At 32.4% G+C, this 20,791-nt stretch overlaps 3 protein-coding genes across 3 annotated transcripts; all 3 read left to right on the forward strand.

Annotated features, from left to right (window-relative positions):
• The first annotated feature begins 250 nt into the window (after window positions 1–250).
• Window positions 251–1,228, forward strand: LOC21395386. The gene is made up of 2 exons (XM_010100140.1): window positions 251–357; window positions 1,105–1,228. The coding sequence occupies exons 1-2, from the start codon at window positions 251–253 to the stop codon at window positions 1,226–1,228; spliced, it is 231 nt and encodes a 76-aa protein (XP_010098442.1).
• A 5,254-nt stretch (window positions 1,229–6,482) lies between these two features.
• LOC21395387 (homeobox-leucine zipper protein ATHB-52) lies at window positions 6,483–7,191 on the forward strand. Its single transcript, XM_010100141.2, has one exon. It carries the CDS (start codon window positions 6,543–6,545, stop codon window positions 7,134–7,136), a length of 594 nt encoding a protein of 197 aa, XP_010098443.1. The 5' UTR covers window positions 6,483–6,542; the 3' UTR covers window positions 7,137–7,191.
• A 2,584-nt stretch (window positions 7,192–9,775) lies between these two features.
• LOC21395388 (E3 SUMO-protein ligase MMS21) lies at window positions 9,776–16,067 on the forward strand. The gene is made up of 7 exons (XM_010100142.2): window positions 9,776–9,939; window positions 10,035–10,106; window positions 10,915–11,025; window positions 11,178–11,288; window positions 13,197–13,336; window positions 15,585–15,679; window positions 15,764–16,067. The coding sequence occupies exons 1-7, from the start codon at window positions 9,844–9,846 to the stop codon at window positions 15,901–15,903; spliced, it is 765 nt and encodes a 254-aa protein (XP_010098444.1). The 5' UTR covers window positions 9,776–9,843; the 3' UTR covers window positions 15,904–16,067.
• Window positions 16,068–20,791: the final 4,724 nt, after the last annotated feature.

Consider the following 20,791-nt stretch of genomic DNA (forward strand, 5'->3'; position numbering starts at 1 on the left):
TAATATAGTGTAAGTTTTCCTAATTATAGATACACACACGAAGGCTTCATGTTTTTGGTAGAAAACGGTTATAACAAGTACATAGATCTCCCCCCTCCATTAAGTATCCGAAAAAAAAAAGAAAAAAAAAAAGGCTTTTGTGTTTCCTAAAAAGGCTGTTGATTCACAAAGAAAAAAAAAAAGAAAAAAGAAAAAAAAAAGATGTAGGCAGATAAATAATGCAGAGAAGCCTAAAGTTAGAAACTGAATAATGGGAGACTCCGGTTCATGTAGGCCTTTGGGGTTTCTGATTGGGCTGCCCTTTGCTTTCCTTTCTCTTCTCATTTCTCTTGTTGGTGTTGTCGTTTGGATTATTGGGTTAGTTTTCCCTTCAATGCATTTCAATTTTTGTTTCCTCTGAAATTTGAATTTTCTTATTCCTTTTTGTTTTTGCTAGAATATGTATTATATGTAAGAGCAATTTTATATATCTCGACGAAAGATGCATCTCCATTAGACTCAATAGGTGGGTCCCACTCTTTCTGATGGGAATCGACCCAATTTTTGTGGGTCTGATGCGGACACATCTCCATCGGGATATATAGGACTTTTAATGAGACGTTTAGTTTATGATTTCAGAATCATGATTTATAATTTTAGGTCTCGTTCATTTCGCTAATTCGAGTTTAGAATTCGAGTTTTACTACAGTAAAAAGCTCTCACAAACAATCACATCTAACTTTTTTGCTACAGTAAAAAGCTCTCACATAAAATCACATCTCAACTCGAATCAGCGAACTAAATAGGCCCTAATTTTTGAAATTTAAATTTTTTATGAGAGAAAAATACTGTAGAGAATCAAGAACATGATTTAAAGCCAGAGGCGAATTCTTGAAACAAACATCCCATTTCTCCGATCGAATGTCACATTCCTCAATATATTTCATTTTCTCTACCTCTTCGATTTCGAAGCAATAAATTTTACTCGGAATTTTGTCATTTATAAATTATACTATATTAATTTGTATTTCTATCGTCAAGTGCTGTATATGGTTGGTATGATCATGTTTTAATAATAATTTTTTTTTTTTTTTTTTTTTTTTGTAATTTTGTTTTAAATGACAGGTCTGTGTTGAGTTGCATGTGCCCTTGTTGCATATGTTTTGCTGGTATTGCAAATATGGCAATTAGCATCGTCAAGCTTCCTGTAAAAATAATCGAATGGTTTGTTGATTTAATTCCTTGCTAATCATATGTAATAGATACATCTATATTCTACAAGATATTCCTTTTCTTCTTGTTGTTTGTACGTTTTTTTTTTTTTTTTCATTATTATTTTTGCAATTAGTATCTTGTCTCGTGAACCATTGAGGCTACATATTTCTAAATTACAACGCAACCAATTCTTTGTATGACTTATTATCTCAAAGAACTTGAAAATTCAAAAATCTATTTCATTTGCAAAACTTGGTCCAATAAGTAGTTTAATCATGGAATTATAATAGGGGAAATAATGGAAAATATGCCAATATGAAAAGTTTAAAAAAGTATATAGGCCAACTTTTAGTTATAAAAATTAATAGGGCATAACTTGTCAAGTTATAGTTCATAACCAGATAAGTTATGGACAAACTTGTCAAATTATGGTTCATAACCAGACAAGTCATGGACAAGAACCGGGAATAACTTGTCAAGTTATGGTTCATAACCAGACAAGTTATGGACGAAAATAGTAATTTGACCTATTTATTAACTTATGTAAACTATTGGCCTATTAATTTTAATTGATCTCAAGTTTTGACCTATTTTTCTCTTTCTCCCTTATAATAGAGACACCAATATATTAACTAACGTTTTTATGCACAGTGATGCAACCAAATTTTTGAGTCTCATTTTTTTTTTTTTAAAAAAACGTGGTATATCCGCTCATACAACATTGATAGTCCATTTAGTTCATGCGTATCAGTGACTTTTTGTGAAAAAACTCATTGACGAGAACTTTTTGATTCAAATTTTTTGTAAGAGAGTAAAATTAGAATTATGGGTTTAAGTCTTGGAACCAAACAAGCCCTAAGTTTGATAGTAAGATAATTTGTAATTGCCACAACGTGGTTTATAAGATGTTGTCGTCCTTATTACTGTTAAATGATGAGAGGGAGTAACTGATATTAAACTTATAATTCTAATTAAGTTGGCATCCGCAAAACACAAAATGAATTGTTGTGAAAAATTACGACACCGAAGAGCAATAAACCAAAACAGATGGATTAAAATAACCAAAGGAAACTAGACTAATTATCCCGTTTAGTTCGCTGATTCGAGTTGAGATGTGATTTTATGTGAGAATTTTTTACTGTAGTAAAAAAGTTAAATGTGACTGTTTCTGAGAGTTTTTTATTAGTAGCAAAACTCGAATTTTAAACTCAAATCGGTGAAATGAACATGACCTATAAGGACAAAGACAATTAGGGACTTACCCTAAAAGGAACAGCCAAAACTATAGGCCTTTGAAAATCAACCCCTGTTCTCAGCAAAACCTTACAAGAAAAATCTCCTGAGGAAAAACTTAGTAAGAAAAAAAGAGTGTATACGCTTGCAATATAACAACCTGAAAGAAAATATCAATAATTATGAAATTCGAAAATAATTATGCTCATAGATATCTCAAGACATGAAAGGAAAAACACCGCATTGACGACCAAGTAAGATGTGAAGTGTCAAACAAACCGTTTTATCATAAACTTTAATTACCTAACTCAAAGAGTACTTAATTAAATCTCTCTCTTCCAAAAACTACTTTTCAAGCTTTTTGGATGGACACATTTGAAGAACTCTTAGCTTTTTTGACTCTTTTGGAATAAGTTTAACTTCTTAATGCTTATGGAAAAAGAGCTCACAAAAAACTCTTTTTTTTTTAATTTACATTTTAATCGTTTATTTGAGAATAACAACTAAAATTTTCATCTATGTTCTTGTATTACATTTTCTTTTATAACAAGAGTTTTTGATTCATTTGACCAAACCGGTTCGAAAGGTGTTTTAAAATCAAAACTATTTTTCATACACCATCCAAATAGAAATTAAGGAAGAAATAAAAATAAAAGTTACCCCAAACGAGTTAATATATATATATATATATATTTTTTTTTTTAAGAATAGAAAAAAAAAAGAGAAAATAATAACATTACAATACGAACGGTGCATGTACCACAGCTTCCAACCATCAATTAGTCTGAATTTATAATGCATAAATTATATTAAGCGTGGGGAAGGGGGTGTTACCTTCCAAACGACAATTATCATTGATGCAACTACGTCTGCAATAGGAGCCCTCTTGATGATTGATAATATCAGTTATCTTAACAGGAGCATATAAGAAAATTTATTTATTTTAGTAAGGGCATATATTATTTCAATGAGAATTTAAGTGTAAAATTTTAAAATTTTTAAAAGTAATATTTTTTTCAAAAAAATTTGAGTGGAGGCGGCTGCCCCCGCTCATCTTCAAGTGGCTCCGCCAAGTAATATTACCCATATTACCAAATTCATGTATCCAATATATGTTATACCTAATTAATGTAGGAATTTCGTATCATCACACATGTTCTAAAGTGGGATTATTGATTTGTTCAATTATGTTTGATTCCAGAAGTATGTTTCCTCGACTGTAATATGTACATGTGTATAAGCTATATACTGCATATAGATAACCAATGAATCATATACTCATCTTTTGATAGTCGATCACTAATCACTTTAATCTTTTGATACTCTTTACTAAACGTTTTTAGAAAATATTTATCTTGTAACCAAAATCCTTTTTGCCATTAAAAATCTTAAAAGCATAAACTCAGATTAATCAAATAAAAAATTATTAAAAAGGATAAATTCAACATTTCATGTCCCAGAAAAAGGCCTTAAAAAATCAAAAACTGATTTTTCAAAATGTTAAGGTGCTAATATAAAATTATCATAAATACATAATATTAAAAGACGATTTTGCTATAAAATAGGCTATCAAATTGAAACTATCCCTTTTGTTGAAAAAGTCAAATATTATGGCTTTTATTGTGGTTGTCCACCTTCCTTAGGTGCGGCGCAACGCGTGAAAACGCGTAAATGAATAGTGATGCATAGTATTTTTAAGTGTCGTTATAAATATAGATGTTTTACATTTAGGAGATGCACCCCTTTTTGATATCAGTAATAATATTACAAATTTCTCATCCCTTTCAGTTTATTTCTCTAAAATCTTTCTATCAATTTTCTATCTCTTAATTTTTATAACACCTTTTTTTTTTAATATAAAATAGCTTATTTGTTCTCTATACTTTCTTCCTTTAACCTGCTCAATTTTCATAGACCTTTGCCATCATCAATGAAATCAAAGCAAATAGTAGTCAAATTCAACAGCTACTAAAAGCCAATATAGAATGTGCATAGTTTAGACACTTACTTCCGTTTTCTTTGCTTGTGTCTATTTCAAGAAAAGATGGATTTGTCAATTCTCTTTTTCTAAAAATATAATTGTAGCTTATTAAACTCAATTTGGTCAAAATAGTTATACAAATCGGTTGCCCATGCTTCAAACATATTTGCAACAACACGAGCCTAAAACTCAAGTAAAGATTACATAAAGTTTCAGACATAGCATAATTTATGTATGTTTTAATATTGTGTCTGTATATATATGCATATATGATATTTATCCTTCATGTATGCATTATAATGGTAAAATCTTATTTAATATACGTGTGTATGTATATATATATATATATATATATATATATAGGGAGAGAGAGAGAGAATTTGCTTGTGTATATGAAGAATCATTTTCGATAGTAACCTTTTCTCTTGGAAGTTCAGAATTTTGTTTAATAATGAGTCTCATTTTTCTTTTATTTTTTTATTACTTCAATTAGAAATTAAAAACCTCTTAATGTCATTTTTTAAGGGCAAAATTTCCTTCTCACCATTAATTAGAACTGACAACTAATCAATTATAATATTGATCCCTTTTATGATTGGAGCAATATTTTTATGACACACAATTGATGCAAGAAAAAAGTACGCAAACCATGAGTGCGTTTGGAATTATTTTTTAGTTGTTTTCAAAAACGCTTATGCACGTCTTTTGAGGCATAAAAATAAAAACGATATACAAATCGCGTTTGTTTAATAAAAGTTTTGAAAACAGAAACGAAAACAAAAACAATGAGAATGATTTTTGTGAAGAAAGTAGAAAACGATTGAAAGTTGTTTTCCCTTTTCATTTTCTAGTACTTATCAACAATGTTCTATTAAATAATAATTATTATTAATTACTAATTCTATTATATATTCATTAATAATTAATAGATAGATATACTTAATAACTAATAAATAGATAGTAATTACTTAATTATTAATTTATTACTATTAAGTTTTTAATTTTATTAATAAAGTAATAAATAATATAGTAATTAATTATTTAGTTAAAGATTAATTGTCAAAAATTAATTATATAACATATTAATAATATACTAATCAATAATAATTAATAATTAATAATTAGTAATTAATCATTATAAAAAGAATAATTACCAAAAAATGATCACGTGATATATCAAATAATAGATTATTAAATGAACACTAGTAATTAATTAACTAATTATTTAATTATATAACTAAAAATTAATTATTTAAGTAGTAACAGAATATTAATAAATTATATATATATACTAATTACTTTTCTTAATACACTAATTAATTACTTATAATCTAATAAATATGAGTCCATTACTAACTTAGTAATTACTTATGATTAATTACTAATTACTATTTTTAATTATTAAGCATATTAATTTATTATATATATAGTTTAATTACTAATGTACTCATTGATGATAATTTATCCATTATTATTATATTATTAATATATTAATTTTTATTTGTTAAATAATTATCAATTATTAATTACTTAATATATTAATTTAAGATTGTTAATTACATGTAGTTCAAACAAACATAAATCTCATTAATTATCTATTATTATTATATTATTAATAAATTAATTTTTATTTGCTAAATAATTATCAATTATTAATTACTTAATATATTAATTTAAGATTATTAATTACATGTACTCAAAATAAACATAAATGTAACCAAATACGATTTCACTTTTTTATCGTACTCAATCAAACCAATCTCTTAAAAAACCACTAAACTTAATTTCAAAATAATTTTTAAAATAATCTCATTTTTATTTTTATAACGAAAACGAAACTAATTTAAAAGTATTACGAAACGGGCCCATTAGTGTTAAGATAAGTGTTAAGAGTGAAGAATCAGGAAAGAAGACAAAACTGACTGCTATAGGCTGCTGGCTAGCTAGTCATATACACAGATAATATATTTTATACTTCTAGTAGGACCAATCCCACGTGAAACCACGACCATGCAAATTGTATATAAATATAAAAACACTCAACCTAAAAAGCATAAAAACCACCTTAGTTTCCTCTTAATCCAAACCCCACATCAAAATAACAATCTTCCTTTGAAGTTTGAAGAAAGAGATCATGGACTTGTTCCAAAGCCAAAACAACAAAATTAGCTCATTAAAACACAACAACAAGAACAACAAGAAGAAGAAGAGTAGTACTAGGCTAACAAAGGACCAAGTCAGGCTCTTAGAGAGAAGCTTCATCTCCAACAGGAATCTAGAGCCGGAGCGCAAGGCCCGGCTGGCGGAGGAGCTCGGGATCCCGCCGCGGCAGGTTGCCGTGTGGTACCAGAACAAGCGGGCGCGGTGGCGGACGCAGAGCCTGGAGCTCGACTGCGGCACGCTGCAGGTGAGGCTTGAAAATGCCTTGGCCGAGAAGAGGCAGCTTGAGAGGGAAGTTGATAGGCTAAGGGGAGAGCTTCAAAAGGCTAAGGAAATGCTTGATCAATTTGCTACAACAACTACTACTACTACTACAATTTGTTCTATTGATTCTTCTTGGTGTGAAGAGGGAATTAGGAGCTCTACTGGTTATTATAATAATTATCAAGATCAAGATCACGATCATGACCATGTGATGATTGATCATGATCAGGTTTTGCAACTCGATTATGAGCTCTTTCCACACTTGATGGGGACTGATTATGATAGGGTTGTTCATGATCTCTAATAGGATATGTTTGTTTCAAAGGTTCGTCCATGAATCATGATTAATTCTTGGTTCTCTGCAGTATTTTTCTCTCATAAAAAATTTAAATTTCAAAAATCAAAATCATGAATCATGGTTCTAAATCTATAAACCAAACGTCTCATAATTAATTTAGTTTGGTTAATAAGCAAAGGGTGGAAGATGTTTTTCCTTCTATGATATTATTGTACTTTTTCGTCCGGAAAAAATTAATGAAAGATTATTCTAATTTTTACTTGTTGAGACTCGTATTTGTCTGCGTTTTCTAACTCAAATTTGTTAGAATTAAATAAAAATCACTTGATTTTTTACTCAAACTTTTCTTCTTATCAAATTTGTTAAAGTATAACTGGGACAAATGATAACATGTATAGTCTGGGACTATCGGTGTTAATAACTCAAAGTGGACATGTAATATGGTAGATAAATTTGGTCTAATTGGATAGTTTATTTGTTATACAGATTTTTATTAACGGTGAAAAATAATTCGGGTGATTTTGACTTAACAATTAATGCATTATATATTAAGAAAGAGACGTATAATTATAAAGAGATGAAGTAGACAAACTACTCAAATATAAATTGTCATTGGATGAATGTTTTACTGAGAGCTCGTTTAATTTGTTAATTTGAGTTTTTAATTTGAGTTGAGATATGATTTTATGTGAGAGTTTTTTACTGTAGCTAAAAATGTGACTGTTTTTAAGAGTTTTTTATTATAATAAAACTTAAATTTTAAACTCGAATCGGTGAAATAAACGGATAATTTCTTTTTTCTTAAGGGAATATATTACATAATCTAGAATTTTTGACCTAATATATGATTGTGGGCCCGAACTTTTTGAAAATGAGTCGAGATTTTAAAGTGCCTTTGGCAAGAGGGATGAAAAGATGATAATTATGAGTTATGAGAGAAGGGAATAATTATAATTTTTTTAAATGATGTCTGGCACGATAGGAAGGAAAGATAGTCTCAGGCCCGTTCACTTCACTAATTCGAGTTTAAAATTTGAGTTTTGCTACAGTAAAAAGCTCTCACAAACAATCACATCTAACTTTTTTACTACAGTAAAAAGCTCTCACATAAAATCACATCTCAACTCGAATTACAAACTCGAATCAGCGAAGTGAACGGGGTCCATTGTTTTGTTTTGTTTGGTATAAGGGGAAAAGAAGGAAAGATTCACTTTCAATAGTAAAAAGATCACATTATTCCTTTTGTTTAATTTATAAATTTAAACCTTATTTTCATTTTTTTGGTTTTTTTTAAATGTCATTTTTTTGTTTGTTTCATGATCTCTTTTTTTTTTCCCTTAAAACTATAAATTAATAAATGTAAAAAATATATTATTTAAAAACGTAAACGACTGTAATGAAAATAATAATAATAATAATAATAATAATAATAATAATAATAATAATAATAATAAACCGCTTAACAAAAATTGTAAAACGCTCCATAAAAAAAATCGTAAATCACAAAAGGTAAAAAGTAAAATAAGTTATCTTAGGCTCTGTTCATTTTATCAATTTGAGTTTAGAATTCGAGTTTTGTTACAGTAAAAAGTTCTCAGAAAGAGTCACATTTAACTTTTTTTGCTACAGTAAAAAGTTTTCACATAAAGTCATATTTCAACTCAAATTAAAAATTTAAATCAATGAACTAAACGGACCCTTAGAGTCAAGAAAAGATGTTGGAATTTTGTTGCAAATTGGAAGGCAATGTAACATGAGGGTAAAAATGGAAACTTTAGAATTCTTTCACCCATTGCTCAATCTGTCCAATATGGGATGGCTTGGTTTCTGTAGGCCCGGAGGGACTCCCAATCCTTTCCATTTTTCCTTTTACACCTCTTTCCATCCAAACAAACAGGCTGCAACCCAATCCTTCCCTCCTCTAATCCACTCACAAATAGTCCCTAAACTTTACTCCCAACTCATTTTAATATCTGACTTTTAAAATGTCATAAATTTTACCTTAAATTATCAATTTGTTTAGTTTTAATCCTTATGTCAGTTGGGGCCCATTTAGTTCATTTATTTGAGTTTTTAATTCGAGTTGAGATGTGATTTTATGTGAGAATTTTTTACTGTAGTAAAAAAATTAAGTGTGACTATTTCTAAGAGCTTTTTATTGTAATAAAATTTAAATTTTAAACTCGAATCGGTGAAATAAACGGGACCTAATGTTTAAAACAATTGAAGTACTTATTAGCCAAGTGTTACTTTTCACTGGGATCATGTGCATTTTGTATTTCATCAACGGAGTGTTATTTTTATCAACACACATGTATATTTTGTACTCTTTTTAACACTTAACTGATAGGAAGGTTTAATTTAGAATGTTATCAAATCAGAAACTAAAATGAGATTAAAAATAAAGTTCATAATTATTTGTAGGATTAATTCGAGCTTGTTTATTTTATACACTTAAATTTAAATCATTAATTCTGTTATAATATTTTTCTTTTATAAAAATTTTAAATTTTAAACATTAAAATAAAAAATTATAATTTGAATATATTTTTTAAACGAGCTGTAATTATAATAGAGACATGGGAGGAAATGAGTCGCAATAAAATAGTGGGGAAAAAAGATGTGGCCGGGCTTAATATAAAATCCGAAAAATTGAAAGGCCTTGTAGAATTCTCCATCTCCCTCCAAAATCAAACTTCTTTGGGCGTTAGCAATGGCGTCGAGCTCCGCCGCTCGATCCGGCGGCGCCGCCACCAGAATTCGGAACGCTGCTTCCACTATCTGCTCCGATAACCAGTCTCTTATTGGGGTAAGTGAATTTTTGTTTTCCAGGTTTTTTTTTTCCTTTTTTTTTAATCCTCTACACTCTGAAACTACTGATTTTCTCGTCGCCGTTTGGTGCAGGATATTCGAAAGGGTTTTAGTTTGATTAAGGATCTCGCCATCGATTTCGAGAGAGAAAATCAATCCGCAAAGGTCTGTTATTTTTTGTATTTTTTTGTTTGTTTTGGATTTATTGTCATCGTCGAAGAGAAAACCTAAAAGGTCTTGGCTGGAGGGTGGTCTTCCCGCCCTCTAAGTCCGAGTTATTAGAACTGAGATGTGGTTCATCTGGAGTCGTTTTGAAGTGGCCAAACTCTTGCCAACTAAGGAATTCTCTCCCTTATTGAATAAGGGGTGTGTTTGTGTTGTCTAATTACGTGAGTAGCATCCGGTTTTGTCTTCTATCTTAGCCTTTAGTGGCTTTTTAATGAAATTATGCTATTGCCTTTCAAAAAAGAGAGAACCGAAATTTTTTTTTTGACCTACATATTTGTGCTTTGTATGTTTTTCTTTCTCTCGGTTCTAGAATAAAAAAGGATATGACCCTTAAATGATATGCTGTATAGTTTGTAAAGTGTGGATTTAACTTGCGGTTTGAATTGGCATATGGATATTTTGTTAAAGTGTAAGTTTGAACTGATAATAAAGTTTGAAATTATGTTTTGGATGGTATGTTGAACTGTTAGGAAACCGGAAATGGGGTTATGGTTTTTATTCATTGTAGAAAATGGTTCTGAATCAGTTGAATTTTTCTGGGGGTAAGTTCTAAAGTTGATGGTTTTGGTTGGTCCAAAATATTACATCAGGTTCATAACTACCTCGACAATTACAAAGCCAAACCTGGGTTCAAACTTGGCTCATGGTTTCGAACTTGTTGAACGAACCCATGAGCCAAACACCATCTAAAAGTACTAAATCTGATTGCAAGACAAATGAAGACCGGTATTTCGATTTTGGACAGGTGAAGGAGCTAGAGGATGCTTCTATGGATCTGTTGAATGCGTATGAGAAGTGTAGGAATCTCTCAGTGGCAATTCAATTTGTTGGAGATCATTACCAGCCCAGAGAGGGGGTGCTTTTTACTGCTTACTCTTTCTTGTGCACATTTTTGTTATTATTGTTGTTACTTTTCTTTTCCCTTTTATTTTATTTTATTTTATTTTATTTTATTTTTTTGTTCAAACCCATCCTGAGTTACTTGTTGGTTTGATTTTTGAAATTTAGTTAACTGATTTCAAGAAGATGTTGGAGGATGAGATTTCAAAGGTCGAGGCTAATTCGTCATCGGATCTGCACAAAAATCCTCTTAGGCGCCAATTCATGGAAGCTGTCTGGGTATGACTGCTTCTTGTTACAAGTTTATGCAATAATCAACCAAAATTTTCTTGCCTACTAATGATAACAAAGCATATAAGCAACTATAGCCTATTTCTCAAGGATAAATATCATCGTTTAAGTTTTCTCTTTTAGGTATATATCTCTGCGTTTTACCTTTGGGATATAGGCAAATTTCTTCATCTAAAATGTTGAAGTTAGAGTTATATCATAATCTTCAGCCCGAATTGTATTCTTCAAACTAAAAAAAAAAGAGGACATCTTAACTGTTTTGTGGAATATAAGTACATGGTTGACAGTCACATAGATAATATGTTTGTGGGCCAAAGTCCAGTTATATTAAGTACAACTAAAGATAAGTTGGGGCGTTAAGCAAGTAATGTTTGTTCGCTGGCTTGTTATGTTTGTGCTGATTTTTAGTGCAGTTCTGAGATCAAGTTACTGGTGTTGTAGGAAAGAGTTGATACATGGAGCTATATGATAATTTGTTCAATAGTAAGACTGTAGGATGGTACGAATAAGCTAGGAATTGCAAAAATAATCCAATTATGCATAGTGGGATAAGACCATCCAATTGAAAAGGTACAATGAGGACAGGTTACGTAGGATTTATCAAAGCCTATTGGTTTTGGCAATAGGGAGATGGCAAATGTTAAGTGGAAGTTGTTTGCTTTTGGTAGTTTTGTGGCTCATTTGGATGGAAAGGATCAGCAGAATGTTTGGGTATAAGAGGCAAGATGTTTGTTTTCTGTATGAAAGAGTCAAATACCTAGCTTCCCTTTGTGTTGATAAAGAGTTTAAGTATTTTTCCTCTTCTTGATCATTCTAAGTTGGAAGGGTCTAAAGGTTCATTAATTTCTATGGTCTTTTGTTACTTTTTATTTGTTTCAGAAGGATATCTTATCTTCGGATCAATGATGCACTGGATGAATAATGTACTGATTTTATGATTGATAAAATTCTTGTTTCTAAATGGACAAAAAAGAAAAAGACGAGCAAACAATCGATTTTTTTTGCTGCAACCTTACATATGAAAGAGTATCGGCTTCTATAGTCTATGACCATTCTGCATAAGTTAACCTGCTTTGTAGTTTGTGCAAGATTTGGTGACTTTATAACTGTTAAGTGATCTCCTTGTTTCATTTACATGATTGTGGATGTATATACTATGTTTCTGTGATGCTTACTGGAATATGGTTCACAAAGTCCCACTCCAAATGAGAATCATCAAAAAGATTACTGTGTTTTCATTCCACCAGCAATGAGACCTGAGAGATTGTACATATTGTTGGTTTTTGATATAGAGAAAATTATAGATTTTACCTCATTAAGTATCTAACTTACTAAAAGTACCCCTTTTGAAAAACTCTACCCCTTGACTAGTTCTAGTCTAAAAGGTAGAAATATATGGGCTAATGTTAAGGGGTAGAAATAAAAGGGGGCTCCATTTCAAGGGGTATTTTTAAAAATTTCCCTTATGATATACCAGCCTTTAGTCTATAAGGAAGTAGTCTATAATGAGCAAGTATCGTGGACAACATTTAAAAAATACCAAACTCTAAATATCTTGAAAGTTGAAACTCAATTTATGCCACGAATTTCCTCATTTAATAATGGACATAGAATCCATGTAGCATTTTAAATCAGCATGAAGCAAATATGGCTACAAAGCTAGTTTGTTAAGATGCATTACATTCACTTAAATTACGCATACTCAACATGTGGGATCGACATGTGCACAAAGTGAATAAAATAATGTACTTACATTTAATTTTTCTTTTCTGTTCCCTAGATAAGAGCCAGGATCTGCGTATATTTTTGTTTCTGTATTTGTTTGTCATATATTCTTCATCAGCATGTTGTAAGCAGTCTTATTGAAAAGTCTGTGCTCTGAACATGTTCCTGCAGAATGTTCATCACAGTGGGCAGCCTATGCCAGGTGACGAGCAGGAGGACATAGTGATGACCAGCACACAGTGCAACGTTCGTAATATAAATTGCCCAGTAAGTGGAAAACCCATTACGGAGCTTCAAGATCCAGTTCGCAGGTACGATGCAAATGTTTCTTTCTCTTGGAGGAAAAACTGTTGTGTTTTAATCTTATTTGTTTATTTGCTTAACTATGCATAATGCATCAGCCTTCGTTTTTTGTGAATATTGTAATTTCAAAATTCCCTGTGCCTTGTACATGCATTTATGTTTGTAACAACCAGAGGACTAAATTTTGTTCTCGCTACTTGCATCCACATTTCTTTCCATCATAAAACATTGTTGGAGTTCCTATGTTACTCTTTTCTCGTTGCTACCTTTTCTTTAGAAAAGAAAATTAAACTTTACTTTGCTGGTGTGATGTTGTTAACGCCCTTCTTTTTCCTCTTTGGCTCGGCAAGGAAGTTCATTGTAAATGCTTTGCTGTGAAAACATAATCCAAAGATGCTCACTTTTAATGTGTGTTTTGTTATGATGACTTCTTGATAGCAAACTAAAAAACTAGTTTCTCTCTCTCTCTCTCTCTGTGTTTATTTTTTTATAAGAAACTAGAATTTTATTAATAATGAAAATAAAAGCACCAGAGGACAAGGAGTCCTCAAACCAATAAAACAGTCAAAACCAAAAGTACTTAACAAACAAAAACCACAACAGGGACAACGTAACTATAACAAAATTAAGTCCCATTCCCCTAGGATCTGAGAATGAAAAAGCCTTGAATTCTTTATCTTGCGAAGTCACGCCACCCAGTAAATTATGCGATCCCAGACATCACTAACATCTCCCTCATCTCCATCAAAGATACGATTATTCCTTTCCAACCACAACGCCCAAACTGTCCCTCTCTCGCTTTCTCTCTCACCAACAAACTGTACGATTACTGCAAAGTCCACAATGCCACCCAGTAAATTATGCGATCCTAGACATCACTAACATCTCCCTCAACTCCATCAAAGATACGATTATTCCTTTCCAATCACAACGCCCAAACTGTCCCTTTCTCTCGCTTTCTCTCTCACCAACAAACTGTACGATTATTCACTAACATCTCTCTTGCTTTCTCTCTCACCACAAACTGTCCCTGACTACACTATATAAAGTTCTGAAGAACGTGGAATAAGCAATTTGTGAACGTGAAAGAGTAATGTGAGAATTAACTTTTTCAGTTCTCACACTTCCTTTTGAAGTTCATATTCAATATAGATTGGAGCAGCATGTTGCTCAATGCTACGCCCAGAAACTCTCTCTTACAGTATGTTATTTGGACTTGGGTAAAAGATTCAGGTGTGCATTTGAGTCTCAATATATGTTTATCTATGTCCAAAAGGATTTCTGTTATGTATTTTGAAGTTCCAGTGGCCTATACTCACTACTGCCTTGTCCCATTGATAAGGGTACAACATTTGAAGTAATGTAATCTTTACTGATTAACCGAACGAATCACAAACAATCCTACGAATACTATGACACACCCTTGCTCAGCCTCAGCCAAGACTTCCCAAAATCACTCAGACTATTCCCCCCCTCTCTCAGTTCCCGAACACCCCTTTTATATAACCTACATTCTCTAACTAATTCCCTCCCCAACTAAAGTCTCAGTAACTAACTAATAACATCCTTTCTAACAAACTACTAACTTCTCTAACCAATTAACAAGTTCCTATCAGTTTCCTTCTGATAGAGCCTGCGTTTGTTGAGTTAGCAGTGAAAGTGGAAAGAAACTAGGAAATTGCCTACATTTCTCATGGCATTTTTTGGTCTTACAAGTTTGTTTTTTTTTTTTTTCTTCTTCCCCACGTATATGTAATCGCATGGGAGTGGATCTGAGCATTAGAGGCTTAATAATTGCTGTTACTACTTTTTTCAGTTCATCAGCACGCTATGTTTGTTTAGTGTTGATCTATACTGACATGGGAAAATTTAAAGTAAAATTTCCACATGTTCTTCGAGATTGTAGGATACTCTTGGAACTGAAGTTATTGGTATCAGAACAAAGTAATTCTGATATGTATACTAATGGTCCAATTATTCTTTTTTTCTTGAAGATTTGTAATGGGCCTAATGGCTGATAAGTTGATAAAAGTGGCGAGGTTCAGAGTATGTGTATGGTGCTTCCTATTGCTTATGAGTAAAGCCCTAGTGTGCGCAGTGTAACATTTTCCTTCAATTCTGATTCTTCAGCATGCTTGTTCTGCCTTCTGGAATACGAATCATAGTTGTGCTTGCATATTCAGAAGAGGATTCTTTGAGATAACAAAACTTTTCGGTCTTCAGTTTTTTGACCATGCATTTCTTGACATAATGCAGTGTAGATTGCAACCATATTTATGACAAGGCGGCAATCATGCATTACATAAAGTCGAAGACTTTGAGGAAGGCGCCTGCAAAGTGCCCCGTTGCAGGTACTTTATTTTCTTTTGTTTCTTTTTTTGCTGTGGGGGTATAATCTTGTTCGAATCCTCATCTCTAGGCATATTTCCCATCAGGTTGTCCCAAGATATTGCATCCGGGTAACGTGATGTGTGACCCATTGTTACGTATTGAAATCGACGAGGTGCGCGCCATGAGTAAGCAAACTGCTGCAACTGAAGTGATAGAAGACTTCACCGAGCTTGAAGAAGAATAGGGTGAGTAGTGATCATGACAGAACATTTTCCTGACTCTGATTGTATGTCATATGCCATTGGAGGACTGTTCCATGGTTTTTGTATATTGCATCTACTGGTTGGTAATTAGTTCAGGATGTTCATACGTTAGGGAGTTATTGACTTCTCGTGTCCGCGGAAAAAAGAGTTCAAATGTTTTCAGTTGATTATAGTTGGTATCCTGCGCAAGGATATGTTAAAAATGTCATTATTAATAGGGAAAATTTTAAAACTTTTCTCAGAGTTCTAGAGCATCAATGCTATAATTGACGTGTCAATTACAAATTTAACATTTAAGTATAAAAACACTTTCTAATGTAATGTTATTTGTTATGTCAAATTTTTCATATAGTATATTTTATGGTAAATTTCTCACTAAGTATAACATGTGTGAAATTTGACATTGATTGCTTTCGGTTAAAATATTTCCTTTTCATTTAATCATTGCAATTTTTTCATTTTTTTAATTATTTTAAGACACTTTCTTTAGTGTTCTTTTTTTTAGGAACACTGGTGTTCCTTATTTATTAGCTGTCGAATCTGTATTAAATTTGGTCAAAATTCAAATTAGATTGAAAAAGAATAGAAATTTGATAGTTGATAAGCAGTAAATGCCGGTGTTTCTAAAAAAGAGGAAACACCAGAAAAATTTACGTATTTTAAAAAGAGTAAATTGCATAGATGGTCTTCAAATTCTTTAATAAGTGACAATTTAGTTCTTAATTTTTTTTTTTTGACAAAATAACTCTCAAACTCGTTAAACTAGTACAATTTGATCCTTTTCGTCCGAAAAGTAACGGGACAATGCACGTGACCCATGTTTATGGTGGAAAGACAAAATTGCCCTTAATTACTCTTCTTATTCTTCCTCGAATTCCCTGGTCTTTTCTCTTGTTAAGGAAAAATAATAATAAAAGAAAAAACCCAGAAATTTATGGGTTCTCTTCCCCTCGTCTCTCTCTCTTTGCAACACCCAGAAAAAAAATCAACAACTCACGCAACATCCATTCAAAAAATTAGTGAAAACCCATTTTGATTTTGATCCTGACTCCATCGATTTAACTGCAAAACCCAAAATCACACCAAACGTATTCGTGGCGCGGTGGGGCTCAGTTGCCGAAGGGAGCTGCTGCAGAGGGAAGTGGGAAATTAGGCCTGGGTAGCGATGGCTGCGAAGGGGAGGATAACGAGTAGGGAATGGGTCGGCTGGTCTTGGGTTCCACAGTGGTGAATGGGGATGGGTTGCGACAGCTTAGGCCAAAAATTCGCCGAATTTGATCCAAAGGGTTTCGGCCGGAGAAAGACGCTGGCCGGCGAGAATTGCTTGACGGAGCAAATCATGGTTTGGGTTAAAGCAAAAAGGCTAAAGGAAATATCAAAATTCAATCTTTTCTACAAAACCCTGATTTAGTTTGGATTTTCCTAGAAAATTTCTGTTTGGTAAATGCAATTGGGTTATGGGATTTCGAAATGAAAAGTAAATTTAGTGCCTTTTGATTTTTTACCTTGTTTTATTTATTTATTTAACAGAATGCACTCTAAGGCCATGTTCATTTCACTGATTCGAGTTTAGAATTTGAGTTTTGTTACAGTGAAAAACTCTCAGAAACAGTCACATTTAACTTTTTTATTATAGTAAAAACTCTCATATAAAGTCACATATCAATTCGAATTAAAACTCGAATTAGTAAACTAAACATGTCCTAAGTGTTCGATAAATTTCCCAAGTGAAATTACTGAAGTTTTCTTTGAGAATGGCTGTGGAAGCTGAAGTTTTCAAATTTTCTTGGTTTCTGTGAAAGTTGAGGAAGAAGAAGGCCCTTATGGCATTTTTGTCTTTTCATTGAAAAAGACACATGATGTTCACATGCAGAAATTTGTTAAAAATTTAACGGAATTTGACGAAAATAATTAAATTGCACCCGTTTAAAGAGTTTGTGGGTCGTTTTGTCAAAAAAAAAAATTATGGACTAAACTATTACTTATTAAAGAGTTTAGGAACCATCTGTGCAATTTATCCTTTTAAAAATAATAGTTTACTTTTACAACTTTTAAAATTTAAAGAGACGTTTGGTTCATGGATTAGAATTATTTTCGATTTACGTGATTTTTTGTGAGAGAAAACACTATAGTGAATCATGAACCATGATTCAAATCATGATATGAATCCCCTGTTGAAATACACAAAATATTCTCATAGGATTAATCAACTTTCCAGTTTTATGTTTGATGTAAATAGGCAGATTTGTTTCCTTCTTTGTTTCATGTAGAATAGTCAAAGATTGTGAATTAGAAAAGTTAGAATTAGAAAAGTTAGATGTATTTTATTCTTTCCTGTTTTTACTTTTTCTTTCTTGTTTTCTTTCTCTTGTATTCGGCTATTTATAGCCTGTAAATTTCAGTGATCAATAAGAAAGTTTTGAACCATTCTTTCTTCATGGTATCAGAGCCAATATTTGGCCTTCTTCGTTTCAGCCTCCATCACTGAAATTATTTTTTCGTGATCACTGGCACCTTTTTCTTTTCCCTCTCTTTGTTGTTTACCATGTCCGAAACAACCTCTTAATCTTCTTCAATTTCTTCCACGAAAACCAATCAAACCCGACTGTTGCACCATTATTCCCATTCGGTGCAAATCACCACTATTCGTCTTAATGAGAGAAATTTCTTGCGTTGGTCCCAATCCGTTCGAATGTACATCCAGGGAAGAGGAAAAATAGTTTACTTGACAAGTGAAACTCAAGCTCCTAAGAATACTGATCTGGCATATGCAACATGGGATGCAGAAAACTTAATGATTATGGCCTGCTGGTGAACTCCATGGATGAGGAAATCAGTGCAAATTACATGTGCTATTATACTGCAAAAGAACTATGGGACAGTGTGGTTGAGATGTATTCAGCCCTTGGTAATTATTCACAAATGTTTGAACTCCAACAGAAGATTGAAGAGGCTCGGCAAGGAGAAGAGAGTGTGTCTAGGTATTTTAATATCCTTAAGGGTCTTTGGCAGGACTTAGATTTGTTTAATGATTATGAATGGAAAAGTCTGGAGGATTGTAACCATCACAAGAAAACTATAGAGAATGGTAGAGTTTTTAAGGTTTTGGCAGGTCTTAATGTCGAGTTTGATAAAGTAAGGGGGAGAATCCTTGGAAGAAAGCCTCTTCCCTCTATTGGAGAAGTTTTCTCGGAAGTCAGAAGGGTGGAGACCAAGCGTCATGTCATGTTGGGAAAAAAGGCAGTTGTGAACCCAACTGAATCAACTGCTCTCACTGCGGAAGAATCCAAAACCCCAGCCGGAAATCAAGCTGCGAACAAGTCATCATACAACCAAAACCAGCGGCAGTTCGATGAAAAATCTCGAGCATGGTGTGATTATTGCAACAAACCACGTTATACCCGAGAAACTTGCTAGAAGCTTCATGGAAAACCAGCAAATTTGAAAGGCAATAGACCCGGGGAAAAAACCAGCCATGCACTCTCCTCAGCCAATGCAACCGAGACATTCAACAAAGAGCAAATTGATTTCCTCTTGAAACTGCTAAAACCTAATTCATCCTCCTCTGGTACTCCTAATGTTTCCTTGGCCTAAACAGGTAATGTTTTTTCTTATTGCACAAGTTTCAATTCCTCTCCTTGGATAATTAATTCAGGAGCTACCGATCACATGACCAGTGTCTCACACTTATTCACTACATATTTTCCTTGTTCTGGTAATGAAAAAATTTGAATTGCAGACAGTAGTTTCTCATCTATTGCAGGGAAAGGCTCTATTAAACTCTCAAGAAATATAGACCTTAAGTCTGTACTTCATGTTACTAAACTTGCCTTCAATCTTTTGTCTGTCAGTAAAATATCTAAAGATTCTAACTGTCATGTTGTATTCTTTGACTCTTGTTGTAAATTTCAGGACCGGAACTCGGGGAAGATGATTGACAGTGCTAGGATGAGAGATGGGCTTTATTACTTCGATGAAGAATTCTCCAGTAATAAAAAGGCTCAAGGTCTTAGTAGTATTAGTTCAAATTCTGTTTATGAACAAATTATCCTTTGGTATTATAGACTAGGACATCCTAGTTTTTCATACCTTAATCATTTGTTTCCTCAATTATTCAAAAAATTGAATTGTTCATCTCTCTATTGTGAAAGTTGTTATTTATCTAAAAGTCATAAGTCCACTTATGTTACTAAGCCTTATCAACCTTCTAAACCATTTTATCTTATGCATAGTGATGTATGGGGGCCTTCAAAGGTAACAACTTCATCAGGAAAAAATAGTTTGTAACTTTTATAGATGATCATACAAGATTATGCTGGATATATTTGATGAACGAAAAATCTGAGGTAGGAAAATTGTTTAAGGAATTTTACAATATGATTGAAAATCAATTTCAAACAAAAATAAGCATCCTAAGAACTGATAATGGAACAGAATACTACAATGAATATGTGGGCAGTTTTTTTAAAGGAAAATGGGATTCACCATCAATCTATGTGTGTAGATACTCCTAAACAAAATGGGATTGTCGAAAGAAAGAATAAACATTTACTTGAGGTTGCCCGTGCCATAATGTTCACTATGCACCCAAAATATTTGTGGGGAGAGGCGGTTCTAACCGCATCATATCTAATAAATAGGATGCCTACCCGAGTCTTAAAATATACTACACCTTTAGAATGCTTTAAACGTATTTTTCCAGAATGTAGGATACATTCATATTTACCAATAAAGGTCTTTGGCTGTACAATTTATGTTCATATACCCCAAAAAACTCACTCAAAATTTGATCCAAGGGCTGAAAAATGTCTATTCATAGGTTATGCTCCAAACAAGAAGGGATATAAGTGTTATAACCCTAAAACTAGG

Source organism: Morus notabilis, unplaced genomic scaffold (assembly GCF_000414095.1).
Source record: "Morus notabilis unplaced genomic scaffold, ASM41409v2 Scaffold692, whole genome shotgun sequence".
Lineage (NCBI taxonomy): Eukaryota > Viridiplantae > Streptophyta > Magnoliopsida > Rosales > Moraceae > Morus > Morus notabilis.

Bases quoted from the DNA above. Each gene is read 5' to 3' on its own strand.
- LOC21395388 (XM_010100142.2), top strand. From the start codon at position 9,844: ATGGCGTCGAGCTCCGCCGCTCGATCCGGCGGCGCCGCCACCAGAATT. The intron at 11,289-13,196 runs GTATGACTGCTT...ATGTTCCTGCAG, and splicing joins AATTCATGGAAGCTGTCTGG to AATGTTCATCACAGTGGGCA. The intron at 13,337-15,584 runs GTACGATGCAAA...GACATAATGCAG, and splicing joins CTTCAAGATCCAGTTCGCAG to TGTAGATTGCAACCATATTT.
- LOC21395387 (XM_010100141.2), top strand. From the start codon at position 6,543: ATGGACTTGTTCCAAAGCCAAAACAACAAAATTAGCTCATTAAAACAC.
- LOC21395386 (XM_010100140.1), top strand. From the start codon at position 251: ATGGGAGACTCCGGTTCATGTAGGCCTTTGGGGTTTCTGATTGGGCTG. The intron at 358-1,104 runs GTTAGTTTTCCC...TTTAAATGACAG, and splicing joins GTTGTCGTTTGGATTATTGG to GTCTGTGTTGAGTTGCATGT.